This window comes from Astyanax mexicanus, chromosome 15, assembly GCF_023375975.1.
Source record: "Astyanax mexicanus isolate ESR-SI-001 chromosome 15, AstMex3_surface, whole genome shotgun sequence".
Classification (NCBI taxonomy): Eukaryota; Metazoa; Chordata; class Actinopteri; order Characiformes; family Acestrorhamphidae; genus Astyanax; species Astyanax mexicanus.
Genome location: NC_064422.1, coordinates 45,963,318 through 45,983,945, shown reverse-complemented (window position 1 = coordinate 45,983,945; position 20,628 = coordinate 45,963,318). Strand labels below are relative to the sequence as shown.

The following is a 20,628-nucleotide window of genomic DNA, read 5'->3' as shown; positions in this document are numbered from 1 at the left end:
CTCTGGGAGCGAGGGATGGAGGATTCTCTCTGAGATCCTGTACCTGCTGAACCACCATCTGCAGAAAATGCAGATCAACCATCTCTCCAGCTCCACCCAACCCCATCCCAGCCAGAGACTCCGAGGTGGAGTTCACTCCTGAGGAGGTGCGGCTGTTACTGCCCCGCCTCCTCTTCTCATCTGAAACAAACGGAAATTTAACTTTTTTAAAGGTGTTCTTCTGCTAAAATCCTCTTTTTCTTGATGCTTCACATTAAAAAACTCTTCCTCAAACTCTTCCTCATTGTCTGCAGCAGCTAGTAAAAAAGAAACTATTCAGAAAAAAAAACAAGTCAATCAGGAAAAGCACCTTGTCTACATCATCCCATGAATCATTAGTATTCATGGCCCCACCCACCTCGGCTCGGGACCGCCCACAGGCAGAGCTGAACCGGGCAACAACGCCGTCTCGTCAGATAGGAGCTAACTAACAGTGCTAGGAACAGCATGCAGTTCATTCCTGTGTTATTTGTGCGAATAACACATCAGTGTTTATATACTTTACCCAGTAATTCAGAGCTAAGAAACAAATGGTTAGAATTAGTCTATGGAGGAATAACACCACCAGCCAAGTACAATTGAGATAGGTAGGTGTATAGATGTTTAGAACTGTTCTAGTTAAAACACTAGTTAAAAATAAAAATCCAATCAGGGTGGATTTTTACCTTCTGGAACTGGACTACCCACCGCTGTGTGTGTGTGTAACTATAGGTTTAAATAGGATCTCCGGTGGATTTGGTGTTTTACAGAGACTCTAAAACTAGATCAGTGGCTGAACTGCACTTAGCAGGGCATTATTACACATGTTGTAAAGTAACCCATAACATTGTAAAGACTCTTATTAGTGTAAAAAATTCTTTATTTTAAAATGTTGTAGTTAAAAAGTGCTGTTAGCCAATCAGAGGCGACATGTTTGCAAGTATGAATATTCATGAGCAAGAGCCGAAATCCTATCTCCACCATGTTTTACTGTAAGTATGTGGAGGAGTGAAGTCATAAATGTTGACTTTAACTAAGGCAATGGAGGCCTGCAGTTCTTTGGATGTTATTGTGGGGTCTTTTGTGACCTCTTGGATGAGTCGTCGCTGCGCTCTTGGGGTAATTTTGGTTGAACGGTCACTCCTGGGAAGGTTCACCACTGTTCCATATTTTCACCATTTGTGGACAACGATTGTGAATCAAACAAATGATTTAATTGTATATATTAAAAATTGTTAATCACACAAATCTGATTTTTTAAAACTGTTTATCACTCAAACACGTATGAATAATATGATAAAATACCATCAGATATATTTTATGAATTTTGTTTTAATTTACAGAAATGTCTAAACTCTAAAATTAAATCACTGAAATGTATGTATTGTATTATGTACAATTGTAATGTAATTGTATATAGTAATTTATTTAAATGAAATTGTATAAAATGTAAAAAGAAAATAAAATTACTAAATTACTAATTAATTAAAAATGTACTAATAGAAACTTTTTAAAATAGTGCACGCTGTAAACTATATATATATTATATATATATATTATATATATATATATATATATCAGGAAATTAGAGCTCTTATCTGAGGAGCTGTTTGTTAACTCTGATGATCTTATCCTGTACAACAGAGGAAACTCTCACTCTTCCTTTCCTGGAATGGTCCTGATGAGTGCCAGTTCCATCATAATTCCATATTGTTTTTTCTTTATATTTAGGCTTAATTTAGTATTAATATACAATGCAGAATATTTATAGTTTTGTATAATAATACAAAAAAATGTATACGTTACAATTCAGTAATGTGTAAATTGTGTAAATTGTGACAATTGCAACCTCCCCCTTTTCCTATTTAGCACAAAAATAGTTATCTTTATTCTTGTTACACTGTTATAAATATATATCTACATACCCTTTTCAGAAGTACTGGTTCCCTTCTGTGTAGTAATTGAGTTTTTCTCTCGTTCTTCTCCAGCCGAGTCCATCTCAGTCAAATACGCCACCAGGATGGTCTCCAGAAGACTCACCATCATGAAGGCGAATATGAAGATGATGTAAGTTGCTGCGAAAGTATATTTAAATGTTTTAGGTACAGTGGCATATTTATTAATATTTTTTTATTTTTTGGCTGTCACTATGACCGGGAGATCGCTGGTTCGAATCCCAGTCATGCAGCTTGCCATCAGCTGCCGGAGCCCTGAGAGAGCACAGTTGTTCTTGCTCTCTCTGGGTGGGTACAGTACAGTAGATGGCGCTCTCTCTTTCCCCTCATCACTCCTAGGGTGATGTGGATCAGCACAAGGCTGCGTCTGTGAGCTGATGTATCAGAACCGAGTTGCTGAGCTTTCCTCCGAGCGTTAGCGCTGTGATGCTACTCAAAGAGGCAAAGAGGTTCAAAAAGAGGCGGAGTCTGTTTTGGAGCATCACTAGTGATAGGGGGGATATACAGCTGAGTAGCAGCTGAATTAGCAGCACTGTGGTTGCTCAGGTATCCAGCAAAAGCTGGTATAGCCAGAACATGCTCTGAGAACAAAGCAGACCAGCCTGTTTTAGGAATTAGTATAAATATGACTTTGTAGGAATGTTAGCAGAAAGACATTAATGCAATTTTTATTTTATCTGCTTTTCAATCTAAAATAAAATTTCTTAAGCACTGTTTAAAAATAATATATATATTATTTACAGATTATACTCATCTACAGGTGCATCTCAAAAAATTAGATATCATTGAAAAGTTACTTTATTTCAGTAATTTAGTTCAAAATTGTAAAACTCATATATTATATAGATGTATTAAACACAGAGTGATCTATTTTAATCGTTTATTTCTTTTATGTTTGATTATGATTATAAAGCTTACAGCCAATGAAAAAAAAAAAAAGTGTGTCAGAAAATTAGGATATTATATAATTATATATGTTAGATAAGATGCTGATTTCATTTTCCAGCAGGCATTGGCACACTGCCCACACTGTGTAACAAAAGTACCAATTGATCTTATAATACAATATAACATTTTTCTGAGACACTGATTTTTGGGTTTTTATTGGCTGTAAGCTTCATAATCATCAACAATAAAAGAAATAAACTCTTAAAATAGATCACTCTGTGTTTAATACATCTATATAGTATATGAGTTTCACATTTTTTAACAAAATTACTGAAATAAAGTGACTTTTCAATAATATTCTCATTTTTTGAGATGCACTTGTATACTATGTGAGTTTTAATCTGGTTTTCTATCTATTATCAGGGTTGAGAAGTGTATTTATTACCTATCAGAGGACATTTGAAGGATTTAGATGGTAAAATTTCGTTCAGTATGAGCAGCAGAACAGAGATAGCCAGTAAAATGGTCACTTTAAAGCTTATTTTATCTCCTTTATTGTCAGGAATGAAGAACGAGGCGAGATCCAGCACGAGGAAGAACAGCACAGGTACGTGGAAGTTGAGGATGTGCAGCAGAGGCTTCCTTCTTATTGTTATCTGAAGAGTGAAGAGAGAGAAAACACAGGAAATGCAAAATTACATATAAAATAAATTAAGGAAATAAATTATAAATCATGCAGATAGAACCATGAAACAAAAATGATTTATTTAGAGTTGAAAACCATCTTTACAAAGTTTGGATAAACTGTTCCTGTGCACCGTGCAGATTGATTTAGGGCGTGTCAGTCAGTGTGTCTTTGCTATCGTAACATCGGGAAAAGTACACCTTGTGCTGCTCGAAACGCAAAGCAAACATCATGTACTAATTCTCTTAATTATAATCATGGGTGTGTTTAATTTTGGGCGTAATGTGAAATAAACCAATCAGAGTGTCTCTTTTTCATCATTCTCTTTAAGAGTAGATCAGGTGAGCTCTGTCTTTGGTGGATTGCTATTGTAACGGTGCAGCTACCTGGACGTGTTCAACAAACTCTTCTCAGCAGAGGAAACTGAGCTGCTGGTTGACGCTGTGAAGGAGCTCCAGCAGCTCATTTATGGGAACAGCAATGTTATTTTATTTACTATTCTGTTTATTGTTGATGTAAAAGTTGGGTTTGTGCTGCTGTGTGTTTATGTGTGTGTAATAAGTGGGGGTGTACGCACGGCTCGGCACAGCGCCTGTGTTACCGAGATAGCGATGAACGAACTTCTTTTACGTAGCAAGAACTACTCAACTAAGTAAAGAAAAAATGACTTTAGGGAAAAATGAAGGTCAGTCAATCTTCGAAAGTATCATCAAGTGCAGTCACTCCAAAAACCATCAAAAACATTATAAAGATGGAACTGGCACCCATCAGAGTTCTATAGCCTCTAAAAGCTTCTTCACAGAGTATTTTTTTGGTTGGTTTAACACTGTTTTTAAGTTACTACATGATTCACTATGTGTTCCTTCGTAATCTGATAGATCACTTCACTATTCATTTACTATGTAGTAAATTAATAATACATTATAGACTTTTGTTTGTTGCTGTACTTTATCTTAAACCGAAACCCTGAGTTTAATTCTCACCGTGTATTTAATTATATCCCAGGTTCCCGGCTCAAAAGTCATGTTCTCTCCTGTAACAGTCATGTTGAGCAGATCCCACTCGCCCTGAGTCTTCAGGATCTTTCTGGATTGCTGTGTTATTCTTGTGGAATTGGAGGAAGCAATAAGCTTAATTTCACTGTCTGTGAAAAAAGAGAAACATTACAGTGAAGTATGCTGTTATGTGACGTCTGTACTGTATTTTTTGGACTATAAGGCGCATTAAGCGACACTATTAAGTTTAGATTTCCAATATTCAGGACAGGATTAGTATCTCAGGGGGTTTTGGGTACATTTTTTAAATCTCTTTAATGGGGTTTTTTATCCTCTGTGATTTTAATCCCGTCCAGAACGATCATGTAGGTGTTTTTCTCAGACGTCCTTAGAAAATTACAGGCTGAATTATCTACTGTTTTTCTCTGAACTCCGTGCTCCTCCGGTAATTTTAGTCCCGTCCGGACGCACATCTCTGAGTTTCGTCTCCTCGCCTTTAATAAAATAGATATTTGTCCACTGCCGCGCACCGTAGTTACTGAACACTTTTGGCGCACCACGGTTTCCACGAAGAAAAAAAAAACACAACAGCGAGTGGAAATGGAGGAGCTACTGAACACCGTGATGATGTCTGGATGCAGGAGTTTTATCACTAAAGAGTAGAATTGTGAAATATATTACAAAGACCCCTGAGAAACGAACCCCGTCTGGATAGGGATTAAGGGTGAGAAATCAGATCAGAGCACTCACTCGAATGAACCATAGAGCTGATGGTCATGTGACAGTTCTGGGTGTCGAAGGGAAACTTGTAGACGTCCATACTGCAGCTGGTGATCACCGTCAGGACGTCCTCCATGATCACGTCACCATAATGAGTTATATATAAATAAGAACTGGGAGGACCGTTCTCCTTTTCTGCTCTGAAAGAGTTAAACAAGATATTCTCTTTCAGTATCAATACAAATATATATATACACAAAATATATACAGGAAATGATCATACGAATGAAATGTGCTGGCATGCATTTATAATACGATTAACAAAATTGGGGAAACAGTAAGCAGATTAGCATAATTCTGATCATATTTCGCTCATTCAAACAGCCCAAAAACAGCCAGTTTTTGGGGCGGGTCAGGCTCAGGCTCATAATGACAGTTTATGGTTAATAATCTACATGTTATAGTTTTTGATCAGGAGAATTCAACCAGAATGTTTATAAAGTGGTGCTCAAATTGACCTTTTCAAAATAAGATGAAGTTTTTGACCAAACAAGTTTATATTAACACCAAGAAATGAATGTTCTTACATGACATGTAATTATAAAGTTATTCTAAATCTAGTTCTGAATTAAATGGCAACTCAACTCTACAGTAACTGCTCAATTAAATGAATAGTGTAAACATGCAGTGAAAAATATTGGTATTTAAATTGTGTGAAACTGACACCAATAAATTCATAATTCCTGCTTTTAGAAGTATTTTCTTTTCTCAGTAGTATAGTCACTGTGAAGTGTGGAGAATAGTTTTGTATATTGTGATATACATTATATTATATATTGTGATATATTGATTATCACTGAATCACAGTTTTGAGAAATCACCATTATTATTATTGTAACGGAGAGGAGGAGGCCGGATGCAAATGCAAGTTAGTTTTATTTTCCATTTAAACAAGAAAATAAACAAAAGAGCAAAACCCTATGAAATAGTATAAAGAAAAGGTAACTAAAACAAAACACTATGAACTATGAGGATATGAGAAAAAGACCTAAACAAACAAACAAAATAACCAAACAAATAAACAAACCAAAGAAAACAAACCAGAACACTGCAGACAAAAAGGCTCAAAGGCGCAAAAACACAACTAAACAAGATTCTGACAGAGAAACAGGACTAGATCAAACAAAGCACGACCCAGAACAAGGAGCACATGGGGTATTATATACAGGCAAACATAAGGGACACCTGTGGGAGCTAACAAGGGGGCGGGGTTACAAATGAGACAAGAGGTTACAGCACTAATGGCTAGGGCAGGGCTAGGGCGGAGACAAGGACAAAAACACAACAAAAGCACATGGCTGGGACACATGACAGGAAAACAGAGGGGCAGGAGCACAATAGACCAGGAGAGGGAGACACAACGACACGGGCTAAACTGTGACAATTATTAATTCACCACAGCTGAAAGGTGTTGGAAAAATGTGAAAATGGGCCTTAAAAGTGCTTAAATTTGACCTTGTAAAAGGTGTACGAACTCTGATGTAAGAACCTGATTGTAGAATATAGCAAGTGTATTATTTTAATAACTTTTCGCACTCACAGCTCGTAGATAGAAATATCAGGTTTCCACAGCATCTCCCTCGGCAGAGAGACTTTAGTGATTCCACAAAAATCCTCTGGATTCCAGGAGATCAGTTCATTGTGCCATGTCTGAAAATCAGATATAGATCAGACATGATCAATCTAATGTTATAATCTGTTCTTATCTAAAAAAAAATGCTGAACGTAATTTATAGAAATAAGATTCTTTGGTTTATTTCCTCAGATTCTCCTAAATTTCTCTATTCTAAAACATAAAGGTGCTTTAAATTGTTTCTCATCAATCAGAAAGTGATGTTAAAGATAAGAGAAGGTCTGGATCAGAGTCTGTAGTTCTCTGTGCAGGACAGTCAGGTTCTTTCACACCAAACTCATTCAAAGCTTATTTAGGATGTCTTTGTTCACTAGTGCACTATAGTCCTGTTGAAACAGGAAGGGGCTGTACCTAAACCAAAAGAGCATGAAATTGTCCAAAATCTCTTGGTATGATGACGCATTAAGAGTTCTTCTCCCTGAAACTAAAAGGAGCAGAGCCCACAGCCTAATGATCCCCCCTCAGCCAAACTTTACTAAAAGCACCTTTATGGTAAATTGATAAAAATAAGCTAATTAGCAAGTGTCCCAATACTTCTAATATATATATATATGCATATATATACTGATTTTACTATTTATAAATCAATTTGTTTTTAAATAAAGATTCCTGTTTTATTCTATAAACTACAGACAACATTTCTCCCAAATTCCAAATAAAAATATTCTCATTTAGAGCATTTATTTACAGAAAATGGTCAAACCTTTTCAGAAGTTCATATTCATTTAGAAACTTCAATACTAACATTTTAAATGAGTTCTAAAATCAATATTTGGTGGAATAACCCTAAATATTTTGTCTTGGCATCATGTTCTCCTTCACCAGTCTTACACACTGCTTTTGGGTGACCTTATGCTTATTACACTCCTGGAGCAATTAAAAAAAAAAAAGTTCAGCTTCTTTTTGATTACATTCCATAGTTTCTTAATGGGGTTCAGGTCTGGAGATTGACCCTCAACCTATTTAAATGTCAGTTTATTATTAGTTAAGTGTTTTAATAATGGTGATAATATTTTAAACATATTTTCTATATTATAATATACACTGTTAACAGCATCTGTATAAATATATATATATATATATATATATATATTGGTGTATATATTATTTATATATATATTATATATATATAAAGTACCAGTCAAAAGTTTGAACACACCTTCTAATTCATTAGTAACTTAAAAGTGTTAAACAAACCGAAATACTCTTAGCTGTTAACTTGTACAACAGAGGAAACTCTCGCCCTTATTTTCTTGGGGCGTTCCTGATGAATGCCAGTTTCATCTATATAACATTTATAACAATCAGGCTTCCTTAGTTTAGCATTGTCGGGCAGCATTTATCTATCGATAAGCACCGCTAGCGAGGTTAGCCGCTAATCCTAATGCTGCTGCACCCAGCCTTAGTGGAAATTTGGGAATCTAAGCTTACTGTAAATAAATGGAAGTTTTGAGTAGAGAAATCTGTGTAGATTAACATCCAGGATTCGTCTAACTTTAAAAGAAAATGTTCTTTTTGTTTTTTTTTAAGAATTTAGTTTGCTTAGCCACCACTCAGCAGCGAGACCTGCTGCTAGAAATTGGAGAGTATGGTAACTCTTGATGAGGCACAGCTGATAACTTTTGAAGAATATAGAATATAAAACACATTTCATATGTTTTATTCATAGTTTGGAGAACATTTTAAAATAATTAAAAACACTGAATTAAAGGTGTGTCCAAACTTTTGACTGGTATTGTTTATTTAAACACGTAAAACACACTTACTGTTGACAGCCACAGACAAGAAACAAAGATCTGCGACTTTTCAACCTGTAAATATAGATTTAAAAAATCTATAATTAGGGAATTACTATTCATGTTTTGTTAATTTTTATTGGTAGAACAGGTCAAATTCTCACCACAGATAAGATAGCACTGAGATACACGTCCAGGTACACCTCAGTGGGCCGCGTCCAATCACGTACAGGACGAGAGTTTATGAATTTCTCACTGTTTCTGGTCAGATTTAGATAATCCAGAACATCATGTGGAGCACAGAGACTTTGAGGAAAAGCTTCATGAACTGGAAAAATCCACAATTACAACCATTACATATCTTATTATATCATACTATATTAAATGCTCATTACTATCTTACACCCCATCAACAGTTTATTTTTATGCCTTGTGCCCGCGCTGTTAAAATAGCAGCAGAGCTTCTGAATATATCTACACTGATGGGCGTGGTGTTCTGGAAATTAGGTGTGTTCAGGTACATTTCTGGCTTTAGTTTATTTCGCAACTGACTGATTAAAACCCTGACAACAGTCGACTGTCAGACGTTCATTCCCTATCTTAGACATGCAGCACAAACCCAACTTTTACATCAACAATAAACAGAATAGTAAATAAAATAACATTGCTGTTCCCGTAAATGAGCTGCTGGAGCTCCTTCACAGCGTCAACCAGCAGCTCAGTTTCCTCTGCTGAGAAGAGTTTGTTGAACACGTCCAGGTAGCTGCACCGTTACAATAGCAATCCGCCAAAGTCAGAGCTCACCTGATCTACTCTTAAAGAGAATGATGAACAAGAGACACTCTGATTGGTTTATTATTTTTAAGTTTCTCCAAAAATTAAAAACACCCATGATTAATTTAGAAAATTAGTATGAGCGTTTTGAGCTGCACAAGATGTACTTTTCCTGTTGTTACGATAGCGAAGTTACACCGACGCCCTAAATCATGCTGCGTAATGCGTAATTAACTCTGATGCACTATAAATCGCTAAAATAGTGCCCTTTTTTATTGAAAGCAGGGCTATTTCTTCTTCAGTTGAGAGGGAACAAAATGTTGTAATTGTTAGTATGAACAAGAAGTAAAAATCATACTTAAAAACACAACATTTCTGTCCTGATGAGTGCCAGTTTCATCATTATAATGTTTTTGATGCTCTTTTTTGTGACTGCACTTGAAAATGTTCTTTTTCCGATTGACTGACCTTCATTTTTCCTCAACCCCTTCCGACCCTTTGTCTTTTGCAATGGACATTATGTGTTTAAGATCTGTTTGTCCATCAGAACAGACATTTTTCAGCCAATCAAACAGCAGATTAGCTCTGCCCACTGCATTGGAAAAAAGCATTTTATACACTGAAGTAAAGCATAGCAGCATCTCAGCCAAGAAGGCAAAGTAAACATCTCAAACTCATTATGTTATGAGTTATGAGATTTTTTTTTCGACTTATATTTGTGAATAAAAAAAGTTATGAAAAAAAATTAAAAAAATTAAATACAAATTGGTTTAAATTGCTGAACAAATGATTACACTGCATTGGACATAAATATACAATTAATTACAAATATACATTATTTTTTTATTATATATAATTACAAATTTATATTATTTTACTGAATATAGTTTTTTTTGTGCATTACAGGCATAAAACAGCATTCTAATATATTTTTAATCACTGGAACAGTATTCAGGTCTGACAGGGTTAAAGTATTTCTTTTATCTTTATTTAGTTGAGTAGTTGTTTCTTCTCATAACCTGGATTCGAACATTACTGAAATATTCACTATTCACTGTATACCTGTAACTCTACCTCTTCACTACTTTACTTTAACTGATGCTCTCAAACACTTTATTAAGAGACAAGAAATTCAAGTAATTAACTCTTGATGAGTTCAGCACAGCTGTTAACTGAAAGCCTGAATTCCAGGAGACTCTACCTCATAAAACTGACTGATATAAAACATATTCTGGTTTGTTTACTAAATAATTCCATATATTATTCTTCATAGTTTGGATGAGTTTAGTACTGGACTAAAACCTTTCACTGATACTGTACATTACTGTCATAATAAACATCTGTATCATATGACCTAATATAGAAATCATAGAATAGGATTCAAGGGGTTAATTACATTTAATTCCAGAACGAGCACTAAATTAAATACTTAATTTTTTAGAGGTATTATTATATTAATCAAACACCCAGGGAAAAAACATCATCTATATCTTCTCATATTTAAAAAAAATCATTCTCCAGATCATACAAAACATTCATAAATTATAAATATAATCTCTAAAACTCACCCGGAGCTTCACTCACCTGTTAGAATCAGACAGAAACTGTAGATATGGAGCAAAACAGGCATTTCTGCAGCTTCTGATGAGCAGCTGGATCTGTGCTCTGCATCCGGATGGGAAAGAGGGATAGAGATGAAGGGAGGCGGACTGATAGAAAGAGATGACACTAATACATTTCCCCCCCCTTTGTGAAATGTACGTATGGCTTTCTAATTGGTAGATAAAACCCATTTATCCTCCACAGTGTCAAATTACGCCTACTGTTATTAGTTTATAACAGATGAGGGAAGAGGGTTCATGTTTCTGACCACCGATCACATTTATTTTCCCTTTATTTGATGAATATTTGTTATAAATGCAGAAAAAACTAAGAGATTTTTACCCTGGGTGTTAACCACAGACTTTCATATACAGATACAGCTCTGTAAAAATGAAGAGAGCACTTCAGTTTCTGAATCAGTTTCTCTGATTTTGCTATTTATAGGTTTATGTTTGAGTAAAATGAACATTGTTATTTTATTCTATAAACGATAATAATCCTGGTTTTTAATGACAGTTTTTTTAATTAATATTGGCATCATGTTCTCCTCCACCAGTCTTACACACTGCTTTTGGATAACTTTATGCTGCTTTACTCCTGGTGTAAAAATTCAAGCAGTTCAGTTTGGTGGTTTGATGGTTTGTGATCATCCATCTTCCTCTTGATTATATTCCAGAGGTTTTTAATTTAGTAAAAATATAAAACTAGTGATGCTCCAACACCAGGAGAGTTAAGAAGACTAGCACACGCCTCCTCTGATACATGTGAAGTTAGACTCCGCCTCTTTTCGAACATTTGTGCCGATTAGCATCACAGCGCTAACGCTCAGAGGAAAGCGCAGCGACTCGGTTCTGATACATCAGCTCACAGACGCAGCCTTGTGCTGATCCACATCACCCTAGGAGTGATGAGGGAGAGAGAGAGAGCGCCATCTACTGTACTGTACCCACCCAGAGAGAGAGCAAGGACAACTGTGCCTCTCAGGGCTCCGGCAGCTGATGGCAAGCTGCATGAAAAGGATTCGAACCAGCGATCTCTTGGCTCCTGTTAAATCTTTTTTTTTTGGTTATTTGCATTTTCTGTACGGTCTCAAAATGTTCTGATTTGAGGATTTATAATCTTATAATACTTGAATGTGTTTCAATGGTTAACACTAACAGTCTGAAATATCTATGTAATATACTGTACACAAATTATAAAAAATAGATATATAGTTTAGTAATCTATAGACAAGCTGTCAATCATGCACCATACACCTTAATTTAGGGAGTGTCAGTGTGTCTTTGCTATCATAACGACAGGAAAAGTACACCCTGCACAGCTCGAAATGCACAAAAGGCATGTACTAATTCTCTTTATTATAGGTGTTTAACCAGTAAAACCAAAAAAACGAATAAATGAACTCAAGACCTGCAGCTTTAAAGTAATTTAAAGTAGAGAAAAAGAACAGGAAAGGTTAAAAAATAAAGCAACAACTGCATTTTCAATTTTTTAAATAAAGAATGTTTATTGAGTTTTTTTGACATTTGTATTTTTCATCCTATAAAAGTGAAATAATGTATTGAGACTCAGTTCATGTCCTATATTGGAGCAGATCACAGTACTTCTTTCTATTGGTGCAGAATGAGTTAAACAGTGAAACAGAACAACAGAAAATCCTATAATAGTGCCTTTCAGAGCAGATCACCATTATCAGCACATGCTCCTTCTGCATTTACACGCTTTCACAGATTAACCAATGAGAGACTGATCTAAAGCATTAGATTAATAATTATAATTATTATTATCACTCTAGCTCCTCCATACAGTTTACACTCTAAATCAGCATCTCTACATCAACTGTAACTTTTGTAGAAGTGTGTATAAGTGTGTGTAAGTGTGCACCGTATTTTTTGCACTATAAGGTGCACTTAAAATCCTTTAATTTTCCCCAAAATCATCAGAGCTCCTTATAATCCGGTGCTCCTTATGTATAAATTCTACCAGTCAGGTATTAAGGAGCAGTAAAAGTTAAGTTTCTCCAGCACCAAGGCTGGAGCAGCATTAGCATTAGCCGCTAACCACGCTAAGCGCTAGCTCTTTCACTGTTCAGAGGTGAGTATTATCAACCTGTAGCCTGCTGCTAACCCCAGCTAGCACTGCAGGAGTAGCATTAGCATTATTCGTTAGCCACTAACCGCAATAAGCGCTAGCTCTTTCACTATTCAGAGGTGAGTATTTTGGACTGTAGTCTGCTGCTAACCCCAGCTAGCACTGCTGGAGCAGTATTAGCCACTAATCACGCTAAGTGCTGTTCAGACATGAGTATTATCAGCCTATAGCCTGCTGGTGACACAAGTTAGCACTGCTGGAGCAGCATTAGCATTAGCAGCTAACTGTGCCAAGCCCTAGCTCTTTCACTGTTCAGAGGTGAGTATTATCGGCCTTTAGCCTGCCGCTAACCTCGGCTAGCACTGCTGGAGCAGCATTAGCTTTAGCAGCTAACCTCGCTAAGTGCTAGCTCTTTCGATGTTCGGACATGAGTATTTTGGACTGTAGTCTCCTGCTAACTCCTCTAGCACTGCTGGAGCAGCATTAGCATTAACCATTAGCCACTAACCATACTAAGCGCTAACTCTTTCACTGTTCAGAAGTATGTGTATCGGACTAAAGTCTGCATGTTTTCCGTGTTTAAAACAAGCTACATTGGACGAACCGCTAGCTGATATCACCCTGGCTTACCGGACGACTCAGGGTTCCTCAGTGTAGTGCTGTCAGGCGGATAGCACTAGCGGTTAGCAGCTAATGCTAAAGCTGCTGCGCCAAGCCTTAGTAAAAATCTGGAAATCTAAGCTTACTGTAAATAAACAGAAGCGCTTTCTTTACTCACCCAAATAAACAGTTTTCAGGAGAAGGAAGTAAAACATGGCGATACCCCTGTTCCTTACTAGTGTCTCTTAAAATGGGTCTTATAATCTGGTTCAGCTTATAGTGCGAAAAATACGGTATAAGTGTGTATATAAGTGTGTGTATAAAAGTGTGTCTGGGCACATCAGGAGGGAGGGGGCTATTGTAAACATCTACTGTAAATGTACACAGGTTTTCTGTCTCCTGATTGGACGTCTACTGACCAGCTGGAACTATCATGCTCGTGTTACACACTTGCCACATGCACCACGTACTCGTGAACTAGGGGAAAAAAAAATTAACCAACAAACAAACAAAGAAAACTAAATTGTGCACTTGTGAAAGGTGACATTTCTTGTATAGAAACATTTATAATAATAATAATAATAATAATAATAATAATTTCACATCGTTATTCATATTTCATCGAACAAACACACGCGACAGACTAAAGTAGAGCGACGAGAACGAGAGCTACGCTAACATAAAACACAAAAATTAAAGAAACAACATTTCTTTACGAAGAAAAATGCCCACAGGCACGCCGTTTTAACCAGAGAAAATAAATAAATAGGACGGAAATAAGAATATTCCCCAGATCAGTTCAGAACAGAGATCTGGAGGAACCATGACATCACTTAGTCTATAATAATAACGTACGCAGAAAAGCGCTAACGTAAAATTAAGCGAACTAAGAAAAAAAAATCATTTCGAGATTTCTGTTAAACAGTAACGTATTAACGATAATTAATACGATAAATAATAAATAAATAACGTGGAATTTTATTTCTATACCGTCTCTATATAACCTCTGAAAACACCACAGTAAAATTCAGTGTAATCAACAGGCTGCCCACCACTTCCAGTCCAGTCAGAGAGTGGCACGTCTTAATAATCAATACTGATCAATATCTAATCAATATCCAATACGCTGCAATCAAAACCAGGCCAGATTAGTTGGCCGAGATGCCGAGTAAACACGATTGATAAGGACAGTGCAGCTTCGCCTCATGGAATGCATGAAATCTTATATATTAATGACCCGATATACCAAAAACACACGCGAGGCTCAGCCTCAGTATACCTACAGTATCCTGTACTCCTATCCCTCATTTACCACTTTTTATAAGAGCTTTTACCCCCCATGCCTTTACTAACACATCAACACATTAACTCATCAACTCATTAACTCATCAACACTGCAGAAAACTCGCAGCATTTCAGCATTTACAGAGCTGTAGGGATGCACCGAATACCTGGCAACCGAAATTATTCAACAGCCGAAATGAAACAGAAAAAGCACTTTGTGTTTGGCTGAATGAAACTAAATAATTTATACTGAATTTATACCAAACAAAAGAGCTTTTAATGATCAACAATCAAATTGTTGGTTTCTCTGATTGCATATTAAAATTGTTTTCCTTTTTTCCTTATCTTTTATAAGGGCTATATGTTACATGCAATTGTAAAAAAAGGAGCACAATTTATAAAGAAATTGCAAAATAGTTTTTTCAGTTGATAAAACCTTAAAAACAAAAAAGACGTGTTTCATTTTGTTTGATTTCATTTTGTGTGAAAAGTGTCAAAACGTACAAAAAAAAAACATTTTGGGCATTTTGCATTCTGACTTCGGACATATATTTCATTTTGTTAGGTTCAGATTAATTTATTCAATAGAGATAAAATAGAAAAAAATAAATAAAACATGTTTTAAAAAACGTGTTTACTATTTGGCTTTTGGCTAAAAGTTTAATTTTTTCAGTTTATTTATTGGACGGTGTAACGAGGGACAAAATTAACAAAAATCTGCTGTTTGGTTTCAGGCGAATGTTTCATTTTGTTTAAAGAAAAAGTGTCAAAAATGACGAATGTGGCGAAATTGATTAAAAAAACAGCAAAAAGCATGTTCAGTATTTGGTATCTGGCCTTCAAAGAAATTGTTTGTTTTGTTTGGTTTCATTTATTTTATGTAATGGTGAAAAAAGTAGTAATTTAGTTTTGAAAAACCTGTAAGAAAACATAATTTTGTAAAACGGAAAATAACGGTAAAATTAATGAAAACCTGCAATGTGAGCATTTGGTGTTCAGACTTCGGACAAATATTTAATTTTGTGTGAGGTGTCGATTAATTTATTTAATAGAGAATAAATGGCTAAATTAATTTTAAAAAAGTGTTTATAAAAATGTGATCTTTGGCGAAACAAAAAAGTGGCAAAATTGCCGGAAGTGGCAAAATTTATTAAAAAAAAAAATGCAAACAATGTGTTCAGTGTATGGGATTTTGCCTTTAAAGAAATTGTTCGTTTTGTTTGGTAAACAGTGAAAAAAGACATAATTTGTTTCATTGAGAAAAAAATTGCCAAATCTGCAATGTGGAAAAAAACGTGTTTGGTATTTGGTATTCGGCCTTTAAACAAATGTTTTATTTTCTTTAATTTGTATAATAAATTTTTTTTTTTGAATTTTTTAAAACTTTGTGAGAAAACAGTATTTGGCTTTCAAATTAATAAATGTTAATTTAGTTCGGTTTCAGCCCAAAATGTAATTTCGCTGCATCCCTACGAGTTTTTCTGTACTGTTCCTCCACCCCTCTAAACGCTGTATTTTCCTCCGGTTGTAAACGTAACACATGATTGTAATAGTTTGTGATATCGTATGGATTTGTTCGGACCTCCTTGGCAGATTGAGTTATTTTAGAGTTTTTCTGGGTCTCCACAGCCGCAGCAGGTCTGATGAGGACGTGGGTGAGGCAGGTTCGTAGCTTCAGGCTGTTGCGTGTGGTTGGTGACGTGCAGCAGGACTGATGATGGAGATACGAGGATGTGTTATTGCTCTAAAATTCATCCTGTGTGAAGTCTCACATCCTGCTTTACACAGTTTATCTTCTAGGATCTTCTTCGTTTGCAGGTTTTAAGTCTTAACATGAGAAGTGCAACATTTTTCTATTGACATTCAAACACGGAATATTCTGAATATTCTTGAGCTTCTGCAGAAATAAAAGTGAAAGTTTCGGATTCTGAGATTCTGTGCATGCAAACGTCTACTAGATTTCTATCGGAGCTCCTGAAGGATCAGTGGAATTAGAGGATTTATTGAATACTCTGAGAGTCTATAACACTAGAGAGAGTGCTATAACACTAACGGCTAACGGTTATTCTGCTTAAGAGTCTGTTTAAGAGTCTTTTGGAAGTTTTCTGTGTTTCTAACCAGCAAGTGAAAAGATTACTGCATCACACCAGTCTGGATGTAATGATGTAATGATGTTATGATGTATTTATGGTCTCGTTCAGATTATTCATGGTGGTAATAAAGGGTGTGAAGGTAAACGCAGTGATTTACACGGGTGTAAACACAATATACTGTATTTTAGCACGATGGAAAGTGGAGAGGTGGGAACAGGTCAAAAAGTGGCAACTAAACACTAAGTCACAAGTCTTTAAACTGAAGTCTAGAATAAATAAAAGCAAGTTGAAATGCGACTCAATACAGTCAAGTCTTAAAGGTCAAGTTAAGTTCCAAGTCAATCCATGCAAATCTCAAGTCAAGTGACTAGATTAAAGTCAAGTTCCAAGTCAGGTAACTAGTCTCAAGTCATGTGATTAGTCTCAAGTCACTTGGTTAGTCCCAAGTGAAGTGGCAAATCTCAAGTCAAGTGATTAGTCTCAAGTCAAGTGACTAATCCTAAGTCTAGTGACTAGTCTCAAATCATGTTCCAAGTCAAACCAGGCAAGTCTCAAATCAAGTGGCTCATGACTCTAGTCAAGTCCTTAGTCAATACAAGAGTACAGAGTCAAGTGACTAGTCTCAAGTCCAGTTCCAAGCAAATCTATTTAAGTCTTATATTAAGTGAGTAGTCTTAAGTCAAGTGACTAGTCTTAAGTTCCCATGTATAACAGGCCAGCCAATACAGGCAAGGTCAAGTCAAGAAGTGTCAAGTCAAGTTCAAAATCAATACAGCCTTAAGTAAAATCCCAAGCCTTAAACCTCAAGTACTTGTCATGTCAAAAGTTATGCTATTTCAATATTTAATTAGTAGCATTAAATTGTCACAAATGATTAATCTTTTCTTTTTTAAAATAAATTAATTTTTTCCCATTTCCTCCCAATTTGGTTATCCAATTGTCCCACCCCTTTGTGCATCCCCATCAGTGTTCATTATGGCACATTCGCTTTAATGCAAGGTGTGATGCTGCTTAATGCAGCTCGATGCATCCAGTCTGCAGCCCATTTACAGTGATGCTCAATTTCTGTGATTCAATATTATTTATACAACACCTAAAAAATTAACTTGAGTAAAAAAATACATTGTTAAGTCTTTATAAGTCTTAAAGTCCTATTCGTTGAAGGTAAAGTCAAGGTTAAGTCTATTTTTTTTTTTATTTTGTCGTCAGGTTAAGTTGAAAGTCATCAAATATGTGATTGGAGTTTGACTTGAATCCCCACCTCTGATGAAAAGGGAAAACACTAGGTGGATGTAGGTTTTCACCCTTATTTAAGCTACTTCTAAAGTTAAGAGTTGAAAACTAAAAATCAGAGTTTAAAACTATAGTTTGAGTTGACTCAGGGTACAGAGGGCGAGTTGATGCGATATTTCGGGAGTTTTAGAGCCTCGTGTTGGATCAGGATCAGGATCAGGATCAGGGTCGGGTTGTGCAGCCGGATGCAGCAGCTGGCGGTACTGGAGGGATGTGTTTTACACAGCTAGTGGTCCGCGGCGAGTTTTTGGTGTGTTTTTGGGGCTCGGCCCCCGGTTGCTGACCCCCGGCTCCTCCAGGTTGATGTTGCTGGTGGAAGCTTGGCGAGGCAGAGGCTCGATGGAACGTTGGTAGGCTTCCAGGTACAGCAGCCCTGAGAAAAACATGAGACACGAAGAGACAGAACAGATTCGTGAGACAATTCGGAAAGTAATGAGGAAAAGTTCCCAGCAAATCAAAGTGAAGCAAGGAGAGCCAGTAGATGAAAGGGAAAAATTATAAAAGAATTGTGACTATATCGCTTATTTATTTGCATCTTTTTATTTTTGACATTTCTTGGAGACCAACAGAAAAAAGTCTGGAGCCTGACTTTGTAATAATTTTATATATATATATATATATATATATATATATATTACATCAATAAACATCCCAACAGATATACCAGCAAAGCACAATACAGTGTTTTTACTACATACAGTACCAGTCAAAAATTTGGACACACCCTAAATTCAATTTTTCTTTTATTATTTTAAAATGTTCTGCATTGTAGATTAATACTAACATCGTCCAAACTCTATGTTTTATATATATATATATATATATATATATATATATATATATATATATATATATTTCTCTATATTTTTTATATTTTAGATTCTTCAGAGTATCTCCTCTTGTTTAGATGATCAGTTTTGAACATCTCTGTTGGATTTTCTCAGTCAGTTTTATGAGGTAGAGTCTCCTGGAATTCAGGCTTTCAGTTAACAGCTGTGCTGAACTCATCAAGAGTTAATTACTTCAATTTCTTGTCTCTTAATAAAGTGTTTGAGAGCATCAGTTAAAGTAAAGTAGTGAAGAGGTAGAGTTACAGGAATACAGTGAATAGTGAATATTTGATGATGAAAGTGGCACTTATCAGGACTGCTTGAGGAATGGAAGGGTGTTTCAGTGTGTCTTTGCTATCGTAACAACGGGAGAATTACACCTTGCACGGCTCAAAATGCAATACAAAAGTCATGTACCAATTCTCTTAACTAATGATGGGTGTGGTTAATTCATTTTGGGCGTAATGTGAAATAATAAACCAATCAGAGTGTCTCTTGCTCGTCATCCCCTTTAAGAGTAGATCAGGTGAGCTCTGACTTTGGCGGATTGCTATTTTAACGGTGCAGATAGCAATGAGCATCGCAACACACCTTGCACAGGGTGTTTCTGGGCTTTTAGAGTGATTGTTCTTGTTATTGGGGTCTGGATTGTTGGATTGACATATGCTTTTCTATTGCATTTAAAGAGCCACCAAACCCTAAATCATATTTTTTCCTTTACTATATCATAAAACTTTCCTTATTTTTAAAAAACGCTTTTATTGAGGTAATGTCTGCCTATCTGCGTTTCACAGTTATCAGAGATATTCCTTCTGCCACACTTCTAAACCCATACATCACCCAGTGCCCCTCCCAAACTACAAAACAGTTCCTAACTTTTGTCCATTGTTCTCCAAGACTTGACAGAGCTTAGTAGCTCAGCACTGAACACTGAGAACGCTCCTCAACTAATAAAATAGCTTTTTTTTAATCCTGAGAGAAGAAATGACTAAAGTGAAGTGTACAAAAACACAAAATGTGAAAACGTGGAAAACTCATTCTCTTTAGTGATCGGCTCCTCGCCATGAGTCCATACCTATTCCTCAATGTGAACAGGACACGAGTCCTCATCTGTCCATCATTCCACAGACATCCAGGAAGAAAGAGAGAGAGAGAGAGAGATGGAGGGTGATGGAAGGAAAGATGTAAAACAGAGACAGAAAGAGAAAAAGAGAGAGAGAAAGAGAGAAAGAAAAGAGCACATTTACAGCACAACAGGAGATTTAATAGGACATTCACAGAAAAGAAAGCTGGACTAAGAGAGAGAGGCTGAAATGGAAAGAGGGATGAAAGAATGACAAACTTGAGACTTGAGACATGCATGATGGACGA

General features: G+C 36.0%; 1 protein-coding gene across 3 annotated transcripts in view; it reads right to left on the bottom strand.

Annotated features, from left to right (window-relative positions):
• Window positions 1–12,546: 12,546 nt before the first annotated feature.
• The window catches only part of rnf157 (ring finger protein 157), a 42,809-nt gene continuing 34,727 nt past the window's right edge, over window positions 12,547–20,628 (bottom strand). For 2 of the 3 annotated variants that reach the window (XM_022686567.2, XM_022686566.2), the window contains exon 19: window positions 12,547–18,800. In XM_022686567.2, coding sequence (XP_022542288.1) covers window positions 18,646–18,800 — 155 coding nt within the window. In that variant the 3' untranslated portion in view covers window positions 12,547–18,645. Of the gene's footprint in view, window positions 18,801–20,332; window positions 20,368–20,628 lie in introns of all 3 variants that reach the window. The other variant, XM_022686568.2, reaches the window with a different exon arrangement.